The sequence below is a fragment of the Acartia tonsa genome, chromosome 7 (assembly GCF_053477335.1).
Source record: "Acartia tonsa isolate MP-2025a chromosome 7, ASM5347733v1, whole genome shotgun sequence".
Classification (NCBI taxonomy): Eukaryota; Metazoa; Arthropoda; class Copepoda; order Calanoida; family Acartiidae; genus Acartia; species Acartia tonsa.
Window position 1 is genome coordinate 32,684,499 of NC_137266.1, and position 27,148 is coordinate 32,711,646.

Consider the following 27,148-nt stretch of genomic DNA (forward strand, 5'->3'; position numbering starts at 1 on the left):
AAGCAGGGAGAGTGGACATTGAACTATAATTATAGTAGCCTAACTTATAAGCACGTTCGGATCTACTGCAGTTCACGGTAAAATATTGCTGGTAACAAATATTGCCAAAAATTTTCGAATTTGAAAGGCTGCTAACTGCCAAACGGTTGAACGTACAGATCATGCCCGCACACTGTTTTAAGCAGCATAAGAAGGCCTACAAATAATCTGGAATAGCCATAAATAGATAATGCATTATTATCTGGCAGTGCAGAGAAATGCGCGAACAGGCCTATTTTTCACACTTTTTCTTTAGTGAAGCTTTCCCTGTGCATCATTTGATCTTGGCTATTCCAGATTATTTGTAGGCCTTCTTATACCGCTTAAAATGATGTGTGGTTATGATCTGTATGTTCAGCCGTTTGGCAGCTAGCAGCCTTTAAAATTCATAGATTTTTGGCAATATTCGTTACCAGCTATATTTTACCGTGAACTGCAGTAGATCCGCACGTTCCCGTATTAGATTGCTCAAAAACTTGATTAGTTTTTTTGAATTTTTATTCGTTGGTTGATTCGAACTAGCAGTGTCAAAACTTTTTAGCTAAAAATTTAATATACAGAAGGAGTAATTTTGTAATGATTGTCCATTGGCATATCCTTGGTATGTAAACAATTTGACTTATAAAGTTAATTTTATGTTATTTTAACATTTTTATTTAATAACATTTACTCAAATGGAATTTATTCATAATATCATCTTCAAACATATAAACAGGTTAAATATTTAGTTAATATCAATGTAAAAATCTACAACTACACAAATAAATTAGAAAAACTAGCATTATATGGTATACATCTTTTTTATAATCACAATTAGAAAAAAGGGGTATGTTACTCTAAGCAAATCTTTTCTACATTTAGTGTTGGTCACGCGAATTCTGACACTTGAATATTGATTCCTATCATAATTAGGCATAATTATTTTCATCTAAATTCAAAGCGCCATCATTGTTAAAGTTTGGTTGTCCATTTTTCTATTTCTTAAACTTCGATTTAATGCATGCTGTTTTCCTTGCAGTAATATATTTTTGTAAATAAAGGGAATATTTTTAAAAAAATTTTATACTTTATTTTCTAGGAGATTTCTTGTAGAGGCATTGTTCTTTCCCTTCCTGAAATAAAATACTTTTAAAATCTTTATATTATACAAAAGATAAAAACATCTGTTTCACTTTCTATAAAACCTTACTAACCACTGAACCAATTAGGTTATGCTCTTCAAAGAATGAATACTGATAACCAAACAACCCTCCTCTAAAACAAAATGGCGAAAGAGAAAGAACCTATAAGAATAAAAAGTCAACCTTATTATAATAGAATTTTAGACAAGTTAATAAAGGAATTTTAAAAAAAAATGAACAAACAAACCAATTAAAACCTTTATTTTGTGCTTTCATTAGAGTAAAGCAATAGAGGGAGAGGGGCGTAAATAACTGTATGTCAACTTCTCGAGGACCCTGTTCCGACTTTCAATTGGGTCTTTGAAAATCAACCAGTAGCATTGGGACAGCCAAGTCGCCACAAAAGAGCAGAAAGCAATTTACTAGCATACGGAAAAGATTCCCATCAGGGTGGTTGTCTGGTTATATAACTATACTGGAGATGTATTGCGCTTACAGCAAAATAAAAAAGTTTACCCATTTCTTTTCTCCAAAGGGCAGTGAAGAATCCCATTGGCTTATTTAGCAGAGCTATGGGACTTCCATCTTCCAATATTCTTCCTTCACCTACAATTTAATATGCATAATGGATATAGAATACTTGGATATTGTGAGAGATTATCTCATAACCTGATATGTTTCTACCAGTTGGATAATATAACCCCTTAATGGCTTATCCCCTCCCCGGGACTATGGGGGAAAGTATTGACCAATATTTAATGACTATATTAGCAACCAAAATTTTCTGTTACAATATCCATTATATTCTACATAATTAATTGTTAATTTTAAATTTTGTTCTTTACCTGAACAGTTGAATGTCGTCTTCATTGAAATAGTATTCAAAATACTTTGAGATGTTTACTAGTTAAATTTGATGTTCATCATAATATATAAGATGTAAAGTGGTAGATTGTCTATATTTGGCAGAAAAAAATGCAAGATCTTGAGTGTTCTCACTTTTAAGAAAGGTAAATGAAATAAATAGGTCCAGCACAGATGTTAAAAGATTATTAGGATCTTCAACAATTTAAAAATTTAAGTTTAATCATATTTTCAGAAGTTAATACAGAGATCAAGCTTTTTATACAGAATACTTAGCATTTTAAAACTAAAAAGACAAATAAACATTTTCAATAGAAATCAGAATTCTTGAGATACCCTAAGCTTTAAAGATCACACTTATTATACCTTATATTTAAAGTAAATAAAGTAAACAAACCAACCTACAACAAGTATTCTATCATATAACTTGAGATTAGCCAGTCTATGAGCAATAACTATAACAGTTACTCCTGGCAGATCTTGGGTCAGCAGTCTAAAACAAATAAAGATAAAGTGGTCAGAGCTAGGTAAATTACAAGTTTGTCATAAAAAAATATTGAACTTTTATGTCAGTAAAATGATTTTCATTTTAACAGAGTGATTAAAATATAAAAAAATTAATCTCAAAATTTTAATCATTTTTACTTGGAATTGGTAGAAAGAAACGAGACAATAAAGTTTAAATTCATGAAGTTAAATTTTATTTTTTATGAGCACGATTTCTCATTCGTTACCTTAAAAATTTTTAGAACTAGTATAAGAATTAGGTTGTAGAAACTAGCAGTGTCCAAACATTTCCTTGGATTATATTTTAATCTACCAAAAGGGTATTTTTGTTTGTCATTATCCTTTAAGAACCCCGAGAATTCGTTAAAATGTATTATTAAAGATATTTTAAGAATAATTTATTTGGATAAATTATATAGTTAACAAACGAGTAATATAATTAGCATTAATATTCTTTATATTTTTCCAAAAACTTGGGGATATAAATTTTTGAGGTTTGAAAATTAGCGGCTTTTAAATTGTATATAAAGCATTTTTGGTGGGTCTGATTGTAGATTGTAAAAATTGGGCTAATTTGCATGTTTACCACAGAGGCGTAAATTTTCTATAATTTCACCCTTTAATGGTAAGGGAAGGATGGATTGAGAAATTCACACACAAAAAATAGGGTTTGGGATAATTAAAGAGTAGCTTTATAATTACCTATGGACGTCAGATTCAAGTCCATGACTCATAGAACTTGTGGCCTCATCAAGAATCAAAATAGAACTTCCTCTAAAATATAATAACAACCATTGGATCACATCAAAAATATTACAGAATTTTAGCATTCTTCGCTCTGGCCCTAAAAATTCGACTAAAAATATGCATAGGGTCGTCACGGCTAGGGAAATGCACGTAAAATTTTAATATTGCATTTACATGGACTGTGAGCTTCTTTTACATAAAAATTTTTGCTTTTGAATTTTTTAGATGTTTTTTTAGACAGTGTGTATATATACGTAGCTTTTAAAGTAGTCTATAAAAGCCTTTCTTCGTATATTACATTTAATTGATCCATATTATTCAATTAATTTTAATACTAAAATTTATTCATGATATTATGTAATATTTTATCTTTTTTTTGTATCATAGCAATGATTACCTATGATTATTAGTTAATAATATTTTTTTGTGGATTTGAGTCAGATGAATCAAGCTAAAAGATTATTGTAATCACGTGACGAATTCACAGAAATAGAAGATAGATACATTTTATGTTATATTTATTTATAGTTGGAAAAAAAACTCTTTGTTGAGCATAGGGATTTATATTAGCGATTTTTGTATTATATGTTCTATTTTTATTAGGTAAAATACCTTAGAAGGGATCTTGCTATAACAATCTGTTGCGTTATTTCATGGGAGAAATAGTTCTTCTCGGAGTCATTTATCTAAAATAATATTAATATCAATAAGTGTTTTAAGATAGAATTGAATCAGATCAGCAGTTAGAATTTAGTATATTGTTTTTTTTTCATATTGAGGTTTAATTTACAGATGAATAAGAAGCCTTTGTACTGAGATAAAGAATCCTATAGGTTTCATTGGTTAGCGAGATTTTTCTCTTATTTACTAAGTATATTTCCAATAACTTTTATTTAATAGATTCTTCCAATTTTTAACATTTACAAAACAGCCTGCTTTATTGCTCCAAGATCCATGTCAGATCTATATAGGAAATAAATGTCTATATATGAGCTCAAGTTTTCCAAGGAATAAATGTTTAAAACTTATAGTGCTCCAATAATCCATTATAAACTCCCATTGACCAGAACGATATGACCCATTATTTTACTGCTTGAAGAATAAAAGAAAACTTAGTTTTAAAATAATTTGATACTAGCGATACGTGCGTAATGTGGTCAGATATTGAACTAATATTTAACAGTTAACAAAATATTTTAACCCTTTTAGGACGATAATTTGAAATAAAAAATATTAGGATCCTAAAATATTTTAAAGAAAGAGGAAATACTTTAATACTTTAAACAGGGATAGGACAATGGAAGAAAAAGATTGATATTCAATCTAGCTAATAGCGGAATAATTTTAGAACGCCACCTCTAGTACAGACAATATAGACAGACATCTAGTTAAATTTCTATAAGGATATAACCTGAGTACTTAAACCATATTCTAATCCACGGATAAACTTAGCCAGCCTCAATTTCTCTACAACTTCCCAGATATCTCTGAACAATAATAGTTATTTAGCGCATCGTATTATATTCAGGTTTCCGCCGATATTAAAATGAAAATTTATAAGCCGAGGGGCCGATTGTATTGATTTTATAATTTTTATTTTAATATTCGTGAAAAATTGTCTGTAATACGATGCAATATATGATTTTTCAGAACCCGTTCTAATCCAGCGGATATTAATCGGTATCAAAGCCATACAGGATAATAACATTAGTTTAATAAAAACTTTGAAATGAATAAGATAACTTTATATTCAGATGCATTAAAACATGGAACTTTAATTTCTGTTGAATTTTTCAAACATCCTACTACTTCAGCAAAGACCAATCCCTAATCTCAAGGTGATTGGACGGTTGTTAATTATATTCTATAGTCTAAAATCATGCATAGTACCTGTCCTCTTTAGTCCTAGTAGGATCTAAATTGAATCTAAGAGAACCAGAAAATAAACCAGATTCTTGTTGCACCATACTTATGTTTTCCCTGAAACATACAAATATGAATATTTAGACTTTCATGTTTAATCCTTGTTCTTAAACAAATGTTATCTCTGTGAAGCCTAAAATCGCACTAATCACTGGACCGATAAGACGAAGCCCAAACTGTACCACTTTTAATTCCTGTGGTGTCATAATAATGTGAAATAATAATAATAGGAAAACCCCTAAAAAAGAGATGAAGAATCCCCCATTTTTCTTATGTCACAGGAATCAAAAGTGGTGCAGATTGGGCTGTGTCACCGATAAGAATCTACTCTATTACAGTGATGATTTTTATAGTTGATCTATCTATCTTTATTTAATGATTAAATTCTGAATTTTTAAAACTTCTTAATAAAAATAGTTTTTCTTCAACTCATTGCTATTTTATAAGAAAGTCAAAGTGTCAGGGCAATCACTTCAACAAATTATAATTTCTACAAAGTGACCCAAAAAGACAAATAAAACAAGGATGGCAACATCCATAAAAGCGAAGCTCTGAGACAATAGGACAACTAAAATTAACACTTACAGAGTGTCAGAACTGAATAGGCAGAATATAAATGTCTAAACAAAAGTGCTTAAATAGGGGATACTGTTTAAGGACATACTTATATTTTTAACTCATCATGCAAAGTTTAAAATCAATAGAACCACCATTACGAACGCATTTCCGTACAGACGATATGACCCTTAATAAGCTTTGCTTTTATAAATTAATTTAGAGTTAAACAGAGGGAAGAGGCATTTTGCGATGTTATAATTAGTATTTAATGTTACGTGGTTCATTTGACGGTAGGGATGGCATACTGGAAGTGAAAATGTTCCTTATTCCCACTAGATAATGAATCCATTTATCAAATGGATTCTTTGAATCAAGGATTTTTTAGAGTAAACTTAGATATTCTTGGATGTTAAGAACTGCAGTTATACATATTCATAAAAAAAGAATGTATGTCTGTACTAAAGGATTTCGCTAACTGCTGAACTGATATGGTTATCCTTTACAGGGTAGCTTCTCATAGGTCTTGGGAAGGTTTATAATTATTTTTGGGGGGTGTACCACCACCCTCCCAAGAGAAATCTCCCCTACAAAAAAATAAAACTTAAATTAAAAATGATGGAGAAATGATCGACCTTTCCCCCCCCCAAAAAAAAAAAAAATCCATCACCCAATTTGTTTTTACTTTTCTAAATCTCTTGGGTCGTAGCCGCTAGTACTGTTATAAAGAAACTATAAAGTAGGTAAAAATGGTTTATATAAATAAGAATAGAAAATTGTTCCAAGTTTAAATTTTGACAAAACACCTGAGGTGAATTATTAAAAAAACTTTTGCCTCACTAAAATTTTAGTGAGGCAAAATTACCCCCTCTAAATTTTTAGCGAGCCTCACTGATTTTAGTGGGGCAAAGTAATTTTAGTGAGGCATAAGTTTTTTAAGAATTCACCTCTGGTCAAATGTAAGGTGATTAATGACAATCGGACAGTTGAACATTCTGACAGACGTACAAAGAAAAAACCTTGTAAAAGCAGCTATGCTGTTAGAATTTTTCGCCTGTAAACAGAAAAAAGTATTACCTTAATTTTTTATAAGAAATGCTATGAATCTCCTTATCACCAATGAAAATTTTCCCATCAATCTTGCTGGCCATTCCAACAAGAGTCATAGCTAATGTAGACTTTCCACTTCCACTTCTATAATAAACAAAAAGAGAGTATTAGGACATTGCATTTTTTGGATATTTGTATTTTGTGGTGCCTTTTGACAAAAATTATAGTAAGAGTAAAGGGAATTGTTAAGATGGTGTTTATTACACAATGAAAAAATGAAGAATTTAATGAATGTCATTTGACCTAATACCATAATTTTTTGAAGGAAAGAAAACAAACCTTTCTTCTTAATTTCTCCTGGGAAGATGAATGTTACAGTGTAGTTTTAACTACAGATATGAGGGATAATGCATACGAAGGAAACTATTCTAGCAGGTCAAAACTCAAAATATTAGATAGTCGAGACAAAATAATTGAGTATTACTTTAAGCACAAAATACATTTTTAACGTTGGAGTAAAACAGATTTTCTTCTGATACATTATCCCCTTTTCTTGATTTTATTTTGTTGCTTTGAGACTCTTAAGATGATTGTAACAGCGTTAAAACTTAAAGTGAAGGAAGGCTTAGTCTAAGAGAGAGGCTTAGGTTTGTTACTAAATGCTTTAGACATGTGTTGTCGAGATTATTGTTTACCTTCCACAGATAGCAATTTTCTGTCCTCTGGGAATGGTAAGATTGAGTCCCGCCATTACTATCACACTTCCATACCCAACACATACATCATGAAACTAAAATTAAATTATACAAATATTTTTTCATAACAGAATTTGGACGTCTTGATTACATCCCCCTATTAAAACAAATTACCGCCTTCAAATCTTTTAAATCTGAAATTGAAAATGTAGAGAGGGGGGGGGGTCAATTTTCATTCTCCTCCACCTTTACTGCACCTAGAAGCTTCAGGGGACGTAGACGCTAGTTATTTTATAAAGTAATAAGGTTATTACACTCCTTTCAAACTATAACCATCTAATTAGAAGACAAAGAAAGTCCCTCAATGACGTCATAAAAATGAGGGATGAGGAGAAGGAGTAAACCCCTAAAAAAGAGATGAATAATCCCTTGTTTTTATGACGTAACTTGCTGATTTTTTGAGGGACTTTCTTCGTGTTCTCTAATTATTTATCAATAATGATTTCATTTCATATCTATCTACCTATTAATAAATCCTTACTTTTATATCTCCCATATCAAGTTTTGTATTGGGAAACTTTTCTGTTGTCTCCACAAATTTTTCTTCGGATTCTAAATTAAAAAGTAATTTTTAAGAGCAAATTTGTATTGGGCTACAGTGATATGACAATTGACTATAAATAAATGTTGGATAGTTTTTAAAAATAGTCGTAAGGTATAGACAAAAAGGAGTACCCCCTAAACCATTTTAAAAAGTCTAAAACTAGCTAACTTTAAATAGTTTAATGAAGCAACATTCCATTCGACTGATTCATATAATTTAGAAGAAAACAATTAGATTTTTACCTATATTTGTATATTCCAGAATCCTCTCTACTGCATTCATATAATTCTCTAAATCAGCTGAAAAGAAAATTAAAATTATTTTAATAACATTTTCATCATTTATCATATAAAAATTTTGTTGTCAATAAAAGTTTACCTATAAATTTACACACCCAGGCGAGGTATATAGGCACTAGAAGAATATAACTCACACTAAGTCCAACAGATGCTGCTGTATTAGGATCTAAATAATAGGTAGATATACACTAGAAGAATATAGCTCACACTAAGTCCAACAGATGCTGCTGTATTAGGATCTAAATAATAGGTAGATATACACTAGAAGAATATAACTCACACTTAGTTCAACAGATGCTGCTGTATTAGGATCTAAATAATAGGAATGTAAGTTTTATTGTACAGAAATTGTATCCGATTGCAAGATTTAACATTTAAAGTAAATATTTCACTCAACAACAAAGATATTTAATAAAGCAGGAGTTACTTACCTATATAATTGATTAGATAGAAACATAGATACAAAGAAAAGGAAAATAATTTTATTAAGCAAATATTGTTGTGAAGAATGGAACTACGGACGTATGGAAAAATAATGGAGAAGGTGTGCTACAAAAATATAAAAAAAAACGTTTACCTAAGCTTCCTTTGGATAAGCTAACAGAAACAATCATAGCAGCAAATACGATTATAGATCCAACATAATCTAGTGTTACACCCAGCCATCTAAATAGATAGATAGATAGATTCATTGATTTAGTAAAATTGGAATAGTACAATTGGTTAAAAAGTACAACTAACTAATTTATATGATTAATTAATTATTGTTAATTAACATTAACCTTACTAATTAAATCTCTCATGCGTAGCGTCTCTATAGTTGGTTCTTTTCATGTTAAGATTAATTATTTCATTCTTTCAAGTAAATAGACGGCCCAACTATCACAGAGTTGTGAAGTGTAGCTACTCTATAAAATTACCTTGTCCCGCTGCCATGTATCAAAAGTGCAGCTGTATGTTTGTCAATCTTTTCGCACAGCTGATTTATAAACTTCGGCTGCACCCGGAAGGATCTAGAAAAGTTTTGTTTTTCTCTGTATACTTTTCTTAATGAATTTGATAAAGGAAGGAAGGAAGAATGAACTCATAAATCTCGTGATTTTAATGAAAAAAACTAGGTATTAATATATCTTAGAACTTGATAAGATAAATAAAATCAACTAAAAGATAAACAATAAAAAATAAAATTGAAATTTGTACACTTTCAGTTAAATGCTTTCCTAAGTTCAAACTGACATGAATTATTAGAGTCGCATCACTACAGGTTAAAAAGGACCCAAACAAAAATTACCTACGGGGCCCCAATGCTTATTCTAACTACCTAACTGATTACTTGCTGCTCATTTTCTCATACGCTTGTGTGTAAATATTTTAGTTTTAACTGAGAGAAATAATATTTCATTTAAAAATGATGATTAATTTTTTTTAGAAGATTAAATATTTGCTTATATGTTTTTTATTGAATATAAGAATGTTAATAAATAGTCAGATAGATAGATAATGCATTGCTTACCTGATTGTAAGTAGACCCGTCAATGTATCAGAAAAATGAGAAAATATCGGTGCACAACTGAAAAATGATATTATCCATTTTCATGGGTGCTTTGTTTTGGTCTTCTTAATAAATGAGAAAAGTAAAATTGTAATTGTAAAACGTTTTACAGGTCTTAGCTCTATACAAAGCCCTTAATAGATTCTTTTTTTTTGATAGTTTCCCCATACCGTATATGAACCACAGACAAGCTTTTTTTTAGAAAGTGTTTAGGTTAGAGTTAGGAGAACCCCGCAGTGATTGTACCATGTAAGAGCCCATGCGTTGGCTAGAAATTAGAAATTAAAAATAACAGTAAGTGTTTGAGAGTGGGGGGGGGGGGATCAGTGGTTTATTTACAGAAAAACACCAAATTGTACCTGATACTTTCAAGTCTTTGTAGCTCTCTGGAAGAACATCTATAAAAGTTTTGGATGGCCCAGTATAATACTGAAAAAAATTTAAAAATTTAAAATACTGAATTTTAAACAATCTTATGTATAAATAATTTCCATCTGAATCTGATGAACTGTCATGATTTTGCTTTTAAGAGAATTTACTTACTGTTTTTATTGCTATTTTTTCTAAAAGTTTTGATGCCCATGAGAAAACGACCTTGCACCCTCAAAAAAATCCAACAAAATCGTTACAACGTGAAGGAAATAAGTTTATTGCCAAACATTTAATAAACATTACTACAATAATGAACACAATAACGTTTTAAGTCAAATCCTTCTTGCTACGCTACTAAAAAACAAAATTATCTTTGTAGTTAAAAAATTTTTTATTTTAAAATTGCAGCCACTGAACAGAAAACTATGTTCTAAAATTCTTTAGAAAACTGGATGATCCCACTTTAAAGGAGATAGGATTACAAAAGATTTCAGAAAATAATCTTTTTCAAACTAGAAAAAAATTAAATTATTTTCTATCCCATAAAAATACAAATATAATACTTTACCTAGAATTGGAACGCAAATAATCAGGAAACATGGATTCTAATAAAATTTCAAATACTTTTATCTATAAAACAAATTAGAATGATAAATATTATAGGCAAAGAGTTTTTTTCGATTGCTTTTTAAGAATGGTGGCTGAAATGTTGTGTGAAGATTCATGTAGCTAATAAATATCTTTAAACCTAGATTAATTCAATTTATAATGGGATTAATATTAAGAAGAAAAAAAATAATACAAGACACTTGCTACATCTGCATAAATTAATCTAGGTTATGTTGTTATCAATATATATATTACAACTAGTCTGATGTAAATAAAAAGCCATCTCTAGCTATAAATATTTTAGCATATGACGCGACAAAGTTAAGTGGTTATCATCTACTTTTTACCTTCAACCTTCCTTTACAGGGAAAATATAAATCTTTTAAAAAATTGTTATGATTATCTCATATAGCAAATTTAGAATGTTTGGTTTGGTATAATTTAACCTCTACCAACTCAAGATAAATTATATCTAGAAAAAAACATGAAAATTGGCTAAAAACATAAATTAAATCATTTTTAAAGTTTCCCTCAATCCCTGATATTTCAACAACAACAAACAGAAAAAGTAAGCCTAGTGTAATTTATTATTTATGCATTACCTGTCAGAAGTTTATGTACAAAAAAGGTGCTGTTTTTTACAAGCTAAGCTTTTCTTCATTATAAGTATGTCAGTTTTTACTCATGTCCATAACGAAAAGCTGTAATAGTTCATTTGGGTAAGTTAGGTTCGTATTATTGTTCGTTATATTCTTGATCTTTTGGTTGTTATTTTGTTACAAATTTTGTCTTAAAATGTCAGTGAGCCAAAATGAGGTTAAGGACGTACAGGTGAACCAATAATATTGAGAAAGAGAAAAGAAATATTTAAAAAATTACGCTAGTTGGATAAAGATAGAAAATGTAAAACTAAGGAATAGACAATGTATTCGAGGAGTCATTTACAAGGTTCAATCAAAACTCAATAAAACTACTCAAGGTTTTAGATCCAACGATTGAAACTTTGGGTACTGGTATAATTTACAGTCCAGAGTCACCTCCCTCCAGAACAATTATTTGATCCGAAGAATAAGTTAAAGGTTTAAAAACCTTTGGGTACCGGCCATTGTAATTAATAGTTCAATGTCCCCTCCCTCCCTGAACATACCCAAGTTTTAGAGTAACTGTGCTACGAATAAAGTATTTGATATTTTCTATTCCTGAACACAGTTTACAACAAGGGAAGATAAACATATCAACAAAACCATCACTGAAAATAATAAGAAAGATCAAAATAAACAAATAAAATTTGTCCATAAAAGCCGAAGTAAATAACTAATATAGGGAACCTAGTAAAAGTGTCTGACTCTGATTATGACGTCAATGAGAGATCACTATAAATTTTACCATTGGTCAATTACAGTGTATACTAGCCGGCCTCTCATTGACTAATTTTTTACGTTATAATCAGAGTCAGACAGACGGTGATGCTGTCCATGAAACTCGAACACCAGGTCAAACAACCCAGGATAAGAAAGGGGAGCCAAACGTCTCCTTTTCTATCTAAACACCCGGGATATGAGGTTAAGAAAAACCCATCAGACAACCAAATCTTTGATTAAACGACCTTTGTCTGAGAAGTCCTAACTGTGCCTGGTAATGAGATGTGCTTGTTTTGGGCCAAGACATTTCCCCCTACTCTAACTATTAATGTCGCGCACCTGACATGGGTAGTGTAGGAACCATTATTAACGTTTTTAATTATTACGCGGTGTTTTGCTAATATTAGATCATATCCCCACCCCGACGACGAGCGGATGGATAGCCAAGACAGTAACAAAACAAAGATAAATTGATATAATTCTCCAAACAGACCAGTTTTCAATGATGTTATCGTATTAAGTACAAAATTCTTCATTAAATTTTCACTTATGAAACAATTATTAAAAACAATGAATTTAACTTTTTTTAAAATCAAAATAGAATTATCTAAAATTGTTTATACAATACTATTTAAAGTACATCTAAAAAGTAAAATCAATTGTCATTATCAGGCCAGATAGACAGGAAAACAGATAGATAAATAGCAAGATATTAGGATAGAAAGTTACCTAATCTTTGAAGGCATGATGGAAGTTTCTGATCAATAACAAACATGTCACATGAGAGACGATTCAGGATTCGACCTAAACAGAGCATTTGATACGTGATTTATTTCTTTTATAAACTATCTATTGTTTTCAATCCTTTATACTGTACATTCATTGAAATAACACTTTTTTTTAAATTTAAACATGTTAGAATATTCCTATTAATTTCAAACTTTACATGATGATTCCTATATTTGTAAGGTACGATTTAGAAAGCGTAGCAACACTATATTCGTTACCAGAATGTAGATTTTTAACATTTTTTTGATATGATATTATTATTCTATTTATCTGGGTTTTTTAATACTAATTTCTGTTATCGTTGGCTCATTAACTTTGGGGACCAAAATAAATTTATAATTGGTTGAATCATTAAGTTGAATGTTCGAACGTTTCGTCTCTAATTGTAATCTTCAGAAGGGCTAATTTGTTTATCAATTTTTTTTATATTATTGTTGTTTGTACAGTATATTTTTTTTTATAAAATGATGCATTATTTGCCTATACTACAAGGATAGCAGCGTCCCATAAGCGTAACAAATAAAACAAACAAACAAATATCATCGAATATAGAGGTACATTGCTTCAAGAATTAAAGCAAAGTAATAAAATTTGGTTTTCAAAAATTCGATATTTTATGTGTTGTAAAATCCAAGTGAATTGGTGCTACGCTTATAAGTTAGTGCCTTATTGCCATAGGATTCAACTCTTCAAATCAACAAAATAGTATATCATCGCTACATGAATCATTATAAAAGTTTTGATTCGATAAGATGACTGTAACATATTATAGGAAAACTTTGCTTTCAAGAACTAATATGATAAATCACAAAAGTATAAAAATATGTCAAAATAATTGATATATTGTAAAAGCATTTTATATACTAAAAGGGTTTTAGTTTATCTTGATAAAAATCAAAGATCCAAAGGGATAAGACAATGATAGATAAATTGATGTACATCCCTAATGATGATAAACAAAATTACAATAAATAAACAAAACGTTCGGATACTCAACTTAATTAAACCAACCAGTCAAAAGTCCCCGAAGTCATTTCATTAAAAACTGTCCTACTTTGGACTTTGCCTTCAATGCAATTCATCCCATGAAATGCGACTATTCTTAGCTGACTCATTTTTTCAACAAAACTTAAAAATAACTGACCTCTCGTAACAAAATCTGTTCACTTTTTAACCAATAATATGGCAGGTTTCTTTCTCTATTGTATTCTTATGGGGTGATTAGAGAGTATGTATCTAGATCATGCATTTACCTATTGGATATGCTTCGAATAGGTCAACAGGACAGCGGAACAAGTTTTGCAGCATGTCTGAGTGAAGTTGCTGGCGGGCACTGGCACCTGCAATATAGAAAATATTAATCGACCTGCGACGTTATAAGTCAGTTATTATGACTTTGGGTTACTCAATTTATTATTTCAAAAATGAAGATAAAATATATTTAATTTATTTAACAATTAGTTTCTAAAATAATGAAATATATGGCAAAATATTGATATTTTTTAAAGGTTTCTAAGATATTTGAATAATTTTATTGCCCTTACTTATTTATACAAAATCTTATACTTTTTTCTATTTTTAAACTATGAACTTAGCGTGTGTAGTTTAAAAGTTTATAGCAACTTTAGAGTAGATTTTAATTATTGATAGATAGAAAAGTTTACAAACATAAATAATTAAAAATATTCATAATAAAGACGTTAAGTAGAGTAGTAAATTAAAACTATTGCATGCCAATTTTCATCGCTATTCTTACATCGTTACTATGACTTATAAAAAGAACCTATTAGGTCTGACAAACCAACATTGTTTATGACTTTTAGAGAAGATTTGCTATCAAATCAAAATGAAAATATTACCTATCCATTGACCAATGATATTATACACAAGAGTGACCAAAATAACACCAAAAGAGATTAAAGCATAGATGTGTAAAGTTCTCAGTGCAGAACCATAGGAGATATTTTCAGCTACTGAATCCCTGAAAAAAAATATAATAAATTCTCGAATTTTCGGGTTGAATTACAATCGATAACTTCCCCCCCCCCCCCCAATAAGATATTAAATAAGAAATGGAAAAGAGGGATAGGTCACCCTTAAACATCCCTCCTTGGGGTAAATCCCCTAAAATCTACTTGCTTTGTTTATATACTTTTTTTTGCAGTAAATACTTTAAAATATAAAAAAATAAGAAGTGTAAACAAACTAAGATAGGAACAAAATTGAACAAATCATAGAGCTGATATGCTGTTAAAAAATAATCTTACTTGAGTAGATAATCTAGATAAACCTTGGTACTATGAAGTACAACACTCAGAAGAACAAACAACCCTAAAAGCAAAAAAAAATATGTTATTGCAAGGTACTTCTTAATACATTATATGTATACCAATAGTCGTTGTATGACTAAAACGACTTACTATATGCAAAGGTTTTTTGAATTAAGAGTCTTATGTAAGAACGCCAAAACGCTGCTACAGTTTAATTAGGGAAACTAGATTTATTGCAATTTTATGCATGATATAACTGTTCAATCTTTAGAAAAGTTCATTCGGCGATTTCAATATTTGATTTATCTTAAAATTAAAGATTTGATTAATAAATATGGGTTCTGAATTAGGGGCGAACTAAGGAGTAGTTATTATTATATGCTACTGTTGTTTTTAAAAAAGTGATGAATTTATTTTCAAACCTATTAGTGTAATGAGCGCTTAACTAAGCCTTGTTCTCTTAAGATTAAAAAAATATCGGTTTTACTGGTGAAATTCAATTTTTATTCTTTATTACTTTTTTTTATCAAAAATTCTTTACAATTTTAAATATATTCTTCGAAAATTCTAAATATTTTTAGACTATTGTATATTGTATTTTAAAAGGGATTGGCAGCTTCAGTTATATTAAATGTTGTGCCGCTAGTCTTAGTATAAAAACAATCCAAACTCACAGCCGAGACGAGCCAAGCCGCGCTTTTTAAAACAATATATAGCCGCCGACCCCAGCCAATGAATATGCAGTTGACACTCAGAAACTCTTTATAATGTTCAGCAGCCGCCACCAATAAGTCAACAATTCGCAGACGAGACGACCTTTAAAACAGTTGGAGCTATAGTGTTGCCGCAGTAGAAATGTGTGGATTCAGATCCCTGTCTTTTAAAAATGTTTAAAATAATGAATTAAAATATCTTTTGTTTTGGAATATAAAGAATTTGTAAAGAAGAATTGAATTTGTGAAAGATAATTTAAACATATTCTAAACTATAGAAACTATAGAAACTTATTTTCTTGTTAATCTTTATTATAATCTGATTAAGTTGAATTAAAGTAGAGCCTTTATCTAAAATGGACACTTAATTTACTAACTTAAAGTCTTAATAGACATATTGATACAAATTTGATAGCACAGCTACGTTTCAAGCCGGTGAAATCGACTTTAGTCTGTTTTATCACACTGTCATGAAAAACAGAAAAATAGGTTTATAATACATAAATCAGTTTACAAGTTTTCTAGGACTAGAACTGTTTTTAAATGAGAAAAATGTTTAGGATAAATAACCGCTATTTAAAGAAGCGGAGACGGTCAGTTTGAAATACCCTAGTTATAGAAAAGCTAAGCTTTCAATCATAAAAGTTGTATTTTTTTGTGTTTCTTTTTGTTTTCGCTAGCTAATTTAGAAATAACAACTAAAGCGATTTTATATAGGCTTTGGAAACTTTGAAAGTGATAAGATAATAAAATCCTTACCAAAAAGTTTTGTGCCTCCTTTCCTGAGATATCTGCCATAGACAAGCCAAGGAATAGACCCATATTCTCGCCATTCATCACTAAAAGATGAAGATAAAAGTAACAAAATGTCTTTCTGTCTTTCTGTTTGTACCTTTACAGGGTAGCTTCTCATGGGAAGGTTTACAACAATAACTAGTTATTGACTTCAACTCTCCTTCCTCAAGTGCTCTAGAGGCCTCTAGGGGCGTATTCGCGAGTAGATAGACATAAAGACACATACATTGAAAAAACAACAATTAAAGAATAATTATATTGTAAAATATTGATTATCTCAATATAAATCAAAGAAAATAAGTGCATATTTTTGCACAGATTAGCATTAGCTTAAAAAAGTAAATCTAAAATTAGGATAAGATCAAAGAAATAAAATTTCAGTTTGTCCTTCTAAAACCAAGAAGTGTATTACAGAAGAACTGAATAGTTTAATATAAACATTTCCTGATATAAAATAGATAAAAAGTGTTTCCTTATATCATAAAAAGCTTTTCCAATATGGTTTTGTTTCTCATTAAAAAAAATGTTAAAATGGTAGGGACAGGAGGTAGATAACCTAAACCTCCCGACGAGCATAAGATGCCAGGGAGGAAGGGGACTTATCCCCTAAGATCCCTGATTAGGTTCAGATGAAGAAGTCATTAAGTCTGTGCATTATTGAAATAGTATTACATAAACATCCTTGTTTGAATATGCATATTCCCGGAAAACTCTTATGGATATAATGCAATCAATTTAATTAATAGGATTATTTTCTATACAAATTTAATTATAATTTTTCCTTCATTCCTATGCAATGGTTAATTAGATTTATATATGAATGTAAGATTCACATATATATGAAGAATTCTAATAAAAATGTATCTTATACAGGGTGATTCAAAATAAACTGAGTTTTTCGATTTTCTGATACAACCAATAGGAATATGGAACAAAAACAATTATATTTTCTTATTCTCTATAAAAAAAATACATTAAACTTAGAAAAGGTGTTTTTTATTATCTCTGAAAATAACAGTGCATTTTAGAGCATAAATATTTTAAAAGATGCGTATGATGCTTTTTTCTAGTAGAATTTTGTGCCTTAAGGTTGGTTTTTAAAATTTATTCACTCGAAAACAAAATCTTAACACGGCCAATAAAATTTTCTACCAATTTCACTAAAAATTTTATTTAAAATTCCCTCATTGAAAACAAATATTTAGTTTTTTTGTATACTTAACAAACATAACCTTAAAATTTGCCCATGTTCGTTAAACCCCACCCATCATTTATTCCTATAATCATTTAATTTGATTGACAGGTTAAGATATAAACTCATAATTTATCCATAATTTGTAATTAAATGTTTCCTATAAAAAATTTAAACTTCAATAACTTTTTTTGTCTTTAGAGATTTTTTTGTCAAATAAAAAGGATTTTTTTTCTTTATACTATAACCTACGTTATTAAAGAAGATTCTTTTACTGCAAATGCATCACAATCAAGAAATGTGAAAAAATTGCAGTTTCTTAAAAATGGTTTTGTGAGGAGCTAAAAAGCATTTCACCTTTAAAACTCATTATTGTACTTTTCTTAGACCTTTTTCTAAATTAATATTGAAATTCTACGATTTTGTTTACACATAATAGAAGAGTTATTTTAGTTTTTCTTGCACAACATTTTTCACATAAAGCATTTTTGGAAGCCATGTACCTATCACAGTGACCGCATTTTTAGAGATAATGAAAAACACCTTTTACAATTTTGATGTACTGTTTTACAGAGAACATGGACATATAATCGTTTTTTCTGTTGTGTCAGAAAACGGAAAACTCAGTTTTTCTGAATCACCGTGTATGTATATGAGTCATTGGGATACAAAGACATCCAAGGTTATATTTTTGGAAGGCGGATAGCTAAAAATATCGTAAATTCTTAAATTTATGTTTTAGTCATGAACAGCAAGGTGTCCGCTGTTTCATTTATCTCTATTCAAAGTTTAAAAATCAATATGATGATTCTATCCCATCAAATCAAAAACTAAACTTTTAAAATACCTGTTTTCGGAATTTATCATCAATCCATCATCATTTTCATCGTCCTAAATATTACAAAATTTGAATTTTTGAAATATGAGATGAAATCGCGAAGTACAAAAAATGAATGGACAAACAGACAAAGTGAATTATAGAGCATGTATTTAGTTGTCAAAAAAGAAACAGAAACTCACGAACTATTTTAGGTTTTTATGTCTTTTGATTACATTTTGAATCATTTTACTAATACATGCTTTGTTTAGTTCAAAGCGACAAAAATTACAATCTTAAATAAAAGTGATGTTTGTCTGACTGAATATTTGTAACAAAGGAATTCAATAACAATTAGACATATATTCTTATAGTGAAGCTTCTGTTAGGTCTAGGAAATGTTTAAAACTATTGTGGAGATGTGTACCCCAACACTTCCAAAAGAAATCGCGCATGGAAAATATGTACCACCCCCAATTTTTTCTTTCTATCTTCTTTCTAGAACTAAAATGTAAAGCGGAGGGTCGACATCCCCCCCCTCACCCCAACCACCCATCCATCAAGTACTCCTAGAGACATCTAGAAAGGTAATGCTAGTTTGAAAACATACCTGAAAATCATCGCTGAAACCAGAAACAGCTGAAACTGCAGAAGCTGTACTAGATAATCTCAACACCTTGACAATTTTAGATCAATTGTAAATTTAAACAAAAATATGTTTGTAAAAGTGGAATTATGTAAAGTAAAATCCGAATTTGTAAAAGTTAGAAAATTAACCCCACGAACCAAAGTTATTAGAATCAACTTTATAAATATACAGAAAGCAATGAAATCTTGCATCAGAAGAGTGTATATCAAATGAGCTAAAATCAACAAAACAGTTAACACTTAAATCACCTTAGTATATTTTAAAGAATGTATATGTGCTACTTTGGATATAAATGTTCTTGTTAAGAAAGAAAAAGGATGAAAATTCTTTTAAACGTTTACAAATATAGAAAAAAAAGTATGGGTCTTAAAATTATTTATCAGAATTAAAATCCTTCTTGTTTTGAAAGTATTTTTACCTTATCATGAACAATAGAGAGCAAACTATCTCTAGGAATCAAGGACCTAATTAAAATAGTATGCTATCAATTCCGTTCAAAATAAACTTTGAACTCACACCAAAACATCATAACAAAGGTTTTTATAACAACAAACGCCAAGTTATAAAATATTATGAAGAAAGAAAAATCTGCGGGGCCAATTCCATAACCCTGCGGGGCAATCACATAACCTAACCTAATATCAAAGCTATTGTGAAAATACGAAGAAACGCCCCTTAAGAGGCTTTGCCAAGAAAGGGACTATACCTTATGATTTAGCGCTGTTGATATCTATGCGGAAGTAAAGGCACACCAATTAAAACTTTTTACAGACAATATTATCAAAACTTTTTATTCATTCTTTCTCTCCTATAAAGATAATTGTATTAAGACTTGCTTAACAATAACTAATGTAGAATAAGAAGTAATAATAATGTACTACTATACAATAGTAATAGCGACTATGCCCCTAGCATATATAGTGTTATTATTGGGTAACTCATCAATTGCTGGCAAGATCTTATTGGACAAACAAACAAAAAAACCATACTAATAATCCCTATAATAAATAAAAGGATCTCTGTCTGTCTGTCTGTCTGTCTGTCTGTCTGTACCGAAGGATCTCGCAAACCGTTGAACCGATATGATTATTATAGGTTTTAGAAAGGTTTATAACTATTTTGGGGGAGAATACCATCACCCTCTTATTGAAATCGTCTCTAGAAAAGAGACACCCTCTAGGGGCGAAGCCGTGAGTAGTAATTATAATAGTATGATAATTGTGTTAAATATTTCTCTTACTTCATATACAACACCCTGTTATCGTTGTCTATCTGTATTACTATGGGGAATAGAGCTTTTTTAGATACTTTATAGGAAACATTCATTATCCTTAATCAGACATTCTTATTGCTTAATAGCATTTGACATTAATATCATTGACAATTCATTTCACTATTGTGCGAAGAAAATTGTGCTTCGCTACAGATGGAGGTTCTCATTTTTTTATTTTCCTATTTAAACTGAATGTTTATTTGTTTATTCAAAATACAAAAAAGTATAAAGAATACAAAAACTAAAATTTAATAAATAGGTCAACTGAAAATTTGGACAGGAAAACAGCAAAAACTCAATGATAAATATGATCTTTGCAAATTACGTAAAAAAACGTGTTTTCTTTAGCAAAGCGCTTATTGTGATTCAATGTTCTTGCCAATTGAGATCTTCTTTTATGGTTCTAATCATAGAAAGTAGCGGCTAAGCTTGCGTTAACCGTATGGTAACAATGAATCTTCCAAGTTTTTAAAAGCGTAAACAGACCATTCTTCGTCTTTTTCACTCTGTATTTTTTCTATTGTTTAAGAATAAATTTACCTTCTACTTGGTTTCTTATTCTGCTGCAATATCTGTTGCCGAGATCTTGATCTTTCAGAGGCTAGATTCAAATAAATAGAAATAAGGTTTTAAAATCTGATTCATTTATGGTGCTTTGTAAAGACAAGGATGACAACATTCATAATTAACGAAGCTCACAAATAAAAAAGAACATAAGAGCAAACAAAATTATTGTTATAGTCGTTGGTCATGGAAATATTAACAAAACTTTTAGACAACTGCCTTAAATAGCAACCAAGAAAGCTAATTTTAAATATTCCTAAAAATCCATCAATATATGAATCTAAACATAACATTTTAGGTTTAACAAAACGTTTTAGACCAGACCCATGAAAGGACAGACAGATATTAAAGATTATAGAATAGCTTCCTTGTATATATGTATTATATATAAGATTTATTCTATTTACATACATGAAAGAATTATTAAAATAGTTATTTCTCGCATCGTATTATAAACGGCTTTCCGCGGATAAAGAATGTACAATTATGAGATTTAAACTATTTTTTTAACCCCGAGGTGCCGAAGGCACCGGCTAAAAAACTGGTTTTAATCTTATGATTGTACATTTTTATATTCGTAGAAAGCTAGATATAATACGATGCTAGACATAGTTTTTTCGTATGGATGAGAACCGGTTCCTATCCACCGGATTCGAATAAATACGAGAAATGTTCTTACCATTTATTTTTGCCCATTCTATATGGTTTATTGAATACAGTCTTATCAATCTAAATATATAAAAACATTATTACAGATACCTACAAGATCGAGAATGTACGCAAGTTCAAAAGTACAAATGCAAAAGTAATAACCACTAAAATACTGCTCTTAATGTAGAATTTATATTCTGTTTTTAAAAAAATAAAAAACCATAATTGCAAAACCCAATTTTAGTCAGAAATTTTAGAGGTATTTATTATGCTATAATTATAGCCTAAAACATCCCTAAGTCATTTATAAGGCTTCTCCTTAAAAGTTAACCCTTTAGAACCAGTAATTAGATCTTAAGCTTTAGACTAAAAAAAAGACTTTATTTCTATTCTTAACTAAACCTAAGATCAAGAAACAATTTAATCATATTGGTAGATTTTGTTACTTGTTTCCTGTGAAATATATTAGTGGACACAAAACTACGTCTAGGCTTTTATTCTATATATTGATAAGTACGAATTATTGTAATAATGTTAAACTATAGGTTTAGGTGAAGTGCTAGGAAAAATAGTGTACAATAATGAATGGGTAATTTAGGAAACTACATGCATTTATATTAAAAAGGTCTTTGATGTTCACTCTTGTAGGTTTTCTCATTTATAAATAAGAATGAAACCACATTTCCTTATCTTTTACAGAAATCGACAGCCGCTTGTTTAAGTATAGTCTAGCTGAAAAAAGTTTAAATAGCTAGGTAGAGAACATTGCTGTTTTATATGCTATTCCTAGTATTTGAATGGTTTCTATAGTCACATGAAATAAGTCAATTTCTTACTTACTTTTTTTAACGGTGTTTTGCATTATACTGATACTTGCAGCTATGCCCCTAAAGGCATCTAGTAGCACTTGAAAGGGGGGGGGGCAGATGAGAACTCGGGAGTCGATACACACCCATTTTTGATTTTATCGTTTAGGCGTTCAGCTAAATGTTTTGTATACACTGATAGACAAACATCCTGTTACTTTTATTTAATAAAATAATTGATCTTATGATTAAAATAAGAGCTCTTGATAATTAGCCTTAACTTGTATGGCTACTGCGACCATAAAAAATGTTAATATTAGGGTTCTACTTACTTTTTATGTTTAGCCATGCTGTCATCCGAGGGTGTGGGTTTCGGATCATCAGTAAATGCACTATAATGTTCAGTATAAGGAGTAAAAAGGAATAAAGCATCGATAGAAAAACATGTTTTCCTCTATTTTTTTCTACTCGGTAAACATGCTTATTTTTGATACAATATACAGTGCTTTAAGAAAAAACAAAATTGAAGGGATAATAGTTTTTCTTTGTGTGTCAAATTACTGTCTTGTGAGGATTTTATTAGCTTTTCCTTGTTAAAATTTTAACAAATCGAGCTAAAAATTATGTTATTCTGTTAAAATTTCAACTGAGTAGATAGAGAATTAAGCTAACTTTTGATTTAAGAACAAAACAGCGTGACAATACTAAATAATTGAGATCAGCTAAGATTTTAAAACCAGCACATTTTGAAAATATAAGAAAATTTGTGATCAAGTGAGATATACAAAGAAAGAACTTCTTTTAATCACTTTTATTAGCCAAATGGCTGTCGTCCTAAATTAAGTTCTGTCAATACACAAAATATTTTGTGTATAATATTTAAATTTAATAAAAAGTGGTCTTGGCTGACACAATATAAAAATGCATTTTAAAAACAATATTTAATTAGACTGACATTTCATCGACATAACGACATTCCAATGAAAAAAAAAAGCTGTGTGACTAGCCGTTAGGCCGTTGGAGACTTTTAAATTATTTGTACAAAAATTTCCTTCTTATATCTGACTTAATACCAAATTTTGTCTGAAAGATGTATCATCTTTTTCAGAAACAATTTTGCTTTGATCATCAAGTTAGCAAAATTCTTTATTACAACTTTCAATAAACCATCTATTAATATCTACTAATATATGTGCAATATTCTATAATTTATATGTACATAGTTAATAAGTGCTTATAAATAAATTTTAAACAAAGTTCTTGTCCAAAAATAAACTTTTTATATTTTGTTCTTTAAAAAAAATTATAGGTTAAATGCTTTTAAAGTTTTAAATGTACCTTTTATGGAAATGAAAATTGTATCTATTTAACTACAGAGTCGGGTTATTAAAGAATAGAAAATGTTAATCGGCCATTGAGAAGCCTTTTTGAAGTGTACTTAAATTATATGATTGTTATTAATACAAAACGCTTTGGTCTTTGCCATGATGTTTTTTTTATAAATTTGTTTTTAATAGCGCCACTTTCTCAAAGCCGATTTTCCAATTTTATCCTTTTAAAAACCAACCAACATGTCACTGTATACAAACCTTTCATTTTTTGCGTCTTCAGGTCTAAAAAACATTAGTTTTAAATCATTTTATTTGTTTTGAAATGAGGTGTACACAGCGGACGTTGATAAAAATATGGAAAAAGGTTTGAATGTTTTTAACGGGAAAATGCACTTAAAGAATCTGACATCAAGGACGTCCAAGGCTCGAAGTAATGTATGTTTAGCCCCCGACATACATAGTTTTTTGCTCTTATTTAAAAATAACCAATGTAATTTTTTGCCTACCACTCAAAAAATATCTGTTTTTATTATCCCCCCCCCCCCCCCCAAAAAAAAAAAAGATAAACAATTAAGGAGGATTGATTATCCCCTTCCCCCTGTCCAAATAAATTTTGTAAAAATATTCAATAAAAAACCTCAAGTGAAATTTCCTCCCCCTATCCAGAATCCTCCCCCCCCTTGACTGAATGGTGTGTCTTATATTTAATTAAACTTATAATTCAAGACTTAATTAAAATCAATAAAATATTAAATAGAAAAAAATAGTTTTGCTAGTAGTGAAATAGTTTTTGGTCAGGTACCAAATCCCTGCCAATGAAACTTTATATAATTATGTAAATAAATTCTAAAAAAATGTAGACAAGTTATTTATCTTGTTCCTTCCTGTTAATATCCTATTTAATATCTTGAAGAGCAAGTATCCACTTATTAAGGGAACCACGGATTTTGCCAAATTTGGGTACAGAAACCAAATTATATGTCCATATAAAAATTAATACTTAATCTTAAAGTTTTTTTTTCTTTTCATAGACATTTTATTAATTTTTCGTTCATTAAAAAAATACAATTATTATGTCTTACCAAAAGCCCTAGAATAAACACTTTATTTACATCAAAGTGATTTTAAAATACATATTTTCTAACTTTTACTTACTTAAATATTATGTTGTCTATTTTAAGAACCCCAACATGGAAAACTCTGTGGGTCCACTTAGATATTAATGTAGAGAATATTACTTAATTTAATTTGATAACATTAGCTTTACGTAGCTTAGATTAAACATGATATCAAGAATAATAAGTATTTGAATTAACTTGAAAAATAGATAAAAACTCTTTATCAGGGCTCGGCACCTTCCCCGCTTTCAGCCACAAGGCCCACAGAAACCTGAATGTTAGCTGCACGGCTTACTTAAGCCACTATACTCAATGGCCGCCACCCTCAGCTTAACTCAACAGATTTCCTTTCAGTCAGATACATCAACCCTGCGCAAATCTCAGCCATGCAACTTTTTTTTTTTTAAAGCAGCCGCCGTCGAAATCGCAGCTGAGCCGTACTATTCTAAAACTCATCAACCAGTTACAGCCATACCCAAAACTTGTTTTAACAGCAGTCGCAGTCCAACTTTACAGCCAAGCCCTGCCTAACATAGTTTACAATGTACCTGTGGCATTCTTGATTTTCTGGAACATTCAGGACTCCATTATTATGCAGCCGTCCTGCAGATCAATTCAATTCAAATATTTATTTTTGTTGTTTTATCAATTTTAGAGTTTAGAATTACAAAAGAACATTATTAGAGTACTAAATGCCAGTTTTAACAATAGTTCTTCAAATTGTCCACAAAGTTTTGAATTAATAAATTATTTTTGCTCCAACCTTACATCCAACTATTATGTTGCCAATTTAGGGTACTTTTACTTAGCTTTTACAAGAATCATATTTCTCCATAAGATTTTTTTTCTTTTTAATAATTATATCCCAAATAGAACCAATTTATTTTTAAATAGTAGAAAATGAAAAAAGGAGATTATTAAATAAGAAGGTTATTTTATTAATTAGAACTGTTAAAATAATATGAATAAAATGTTTACTACATTTTTTTAACCTTGACTTAATAGAGTTATAAAATTGTGTCAAAATAATATTTCCAGTTTGCTTCAAAACCAATTAATATTCCTGGATAAGAACTGGTTCTCAGCCATAATAAAAATTCATGTATAGCATCGTATTACATACAATTTGCCAAAATTTTAATCAAATTATAAGATTAAGATTAATTTTTAATTTTAATATTCGCGGAAATCTGTTTATAGTATGATGCGATAAATAACTATTAAACTATTTTTCCAAGAATACTTTAATTAATAAAGATATATAAAATTTTCAAAATAATCTAGAATTTCTACTCAATAGAATAATCTAGTAATTTCACTTCAACTGAAAGTGGATCTCAGAGAAACTCAAGTACAAAAATGTAATTTTGGTGTTTTCAGGTTAGGTTAGAAAAATAACTGTTATTAGAAACGTTTATTAAAAGTTTTTTAAACTAAAGGGTTTTTGTGATTTAATCATCGTTATAAGACAATGAACTAGGAGGAAAATATTTTCTCGTATTCATTCGAATCCGGTAGATAGGAACCGTTTCTCATCCATACGAAAAAACTATGTCTAGCATCGTATTATATCCAGCTTTCTACTAATATAAAAATGTACAATCATAAGATTAAAACCAGTTTTTTAAGCCCGTGACTTCGGCACCTCGGGGCTAAAAAATGGTTTTAATCTTATAATTGTACATTCTATATCCGCGGAAAGCTGTTTATAATACGATGCGAGAAATAACTATTCTTTTATCCATCAAAGTAATATGTTTTGTCTAGAAAATAAAGGTACTAAGAAAGAGAAGTAATGTCTGATTGAGCCAATAGGAGAATCGCATCGGTACATTTAATCTCATTGGTTGAAATTGTGTACACATTTTGTTAAGAACGCATG

At 29.7% G+C, this 27,148-nt stretch overlaps 1 protein-coding gene across 1 annotated transcript; it reads right to left on the reverse strand.

Annotated features, from left to right (window-relative positions):
* Positions 1–492: 492 nt before the first annotated feature.
* LOC145323594 (ATP-binding cassette sub-family C member 9-like) lies at positions 493–25,870 on the reverse strand. Its single transcript, XM_080165977.1, has 30 exons — positions 25,815–25,870; positions 23,150–23,209; positions 22,040–22,089; positions 21,337–21,397; positions 19,942–19,987; positions 19,485–19,550; positions 18,905–18,948; positions 16,830–16,909; positions 15,355–15,418; positions 14,947–15,068; positions 14,341–14,427; positions 13,028–13,102; positions 12,137–12,186; positions 10,897–10,933; positions 10,316–10,385; positions 9,918–9,974; positions 9,325–9,417; positions 8,982–9,070; positions 8,484–8,570; positions 8,348–8,404; positions 8,043–8,113; positions 7,502–7,596; positions 6,834–6,950; positions 5,169–5,258; positions 4,690–4,765; positions 3,891–3,964; positions 3,234–3,305; positions 2,426–2,517; positions 1,677–1,766; positions 493–1,151 (listed from the first exon to the last, which is right to left on the reverse strand). The coding sequence occupies exons 2-30, from the start codon at positions 23,164–23,166 to the stop codon at positions 1,114–1,116; spliced, it is 2,067 nt and encodes a 688-aa protein (XP_080022103.1). The 5' UTR covers positions 23,167–23,209; positions 25,815–25,870; the 3' UTR covers positions 493–1,113.
* Positions 25,871–27,148: the final 1,278 nt, after the last annotated feature.

Excerpts from the sequence above, each read along its gene's own strand:
- LOC145323594 (XM_080165977.1), bottom strand. Across the intron at positions 8,405-8,483 it reads CTGGGTGTGTAAATTTATAG|CTGATTTAGAGAATTATATG; the intron begins GTAAACTTTTAT and ends TTTTCTTTTCAG. Across the intron at positions 7,597-8,042 it reads TTGATATGGGAGATATAAAA|TTTCATGATGTATGTGTTGG; the intron begins GTAAGGATTTAT and ends ATTTAATTTTAG.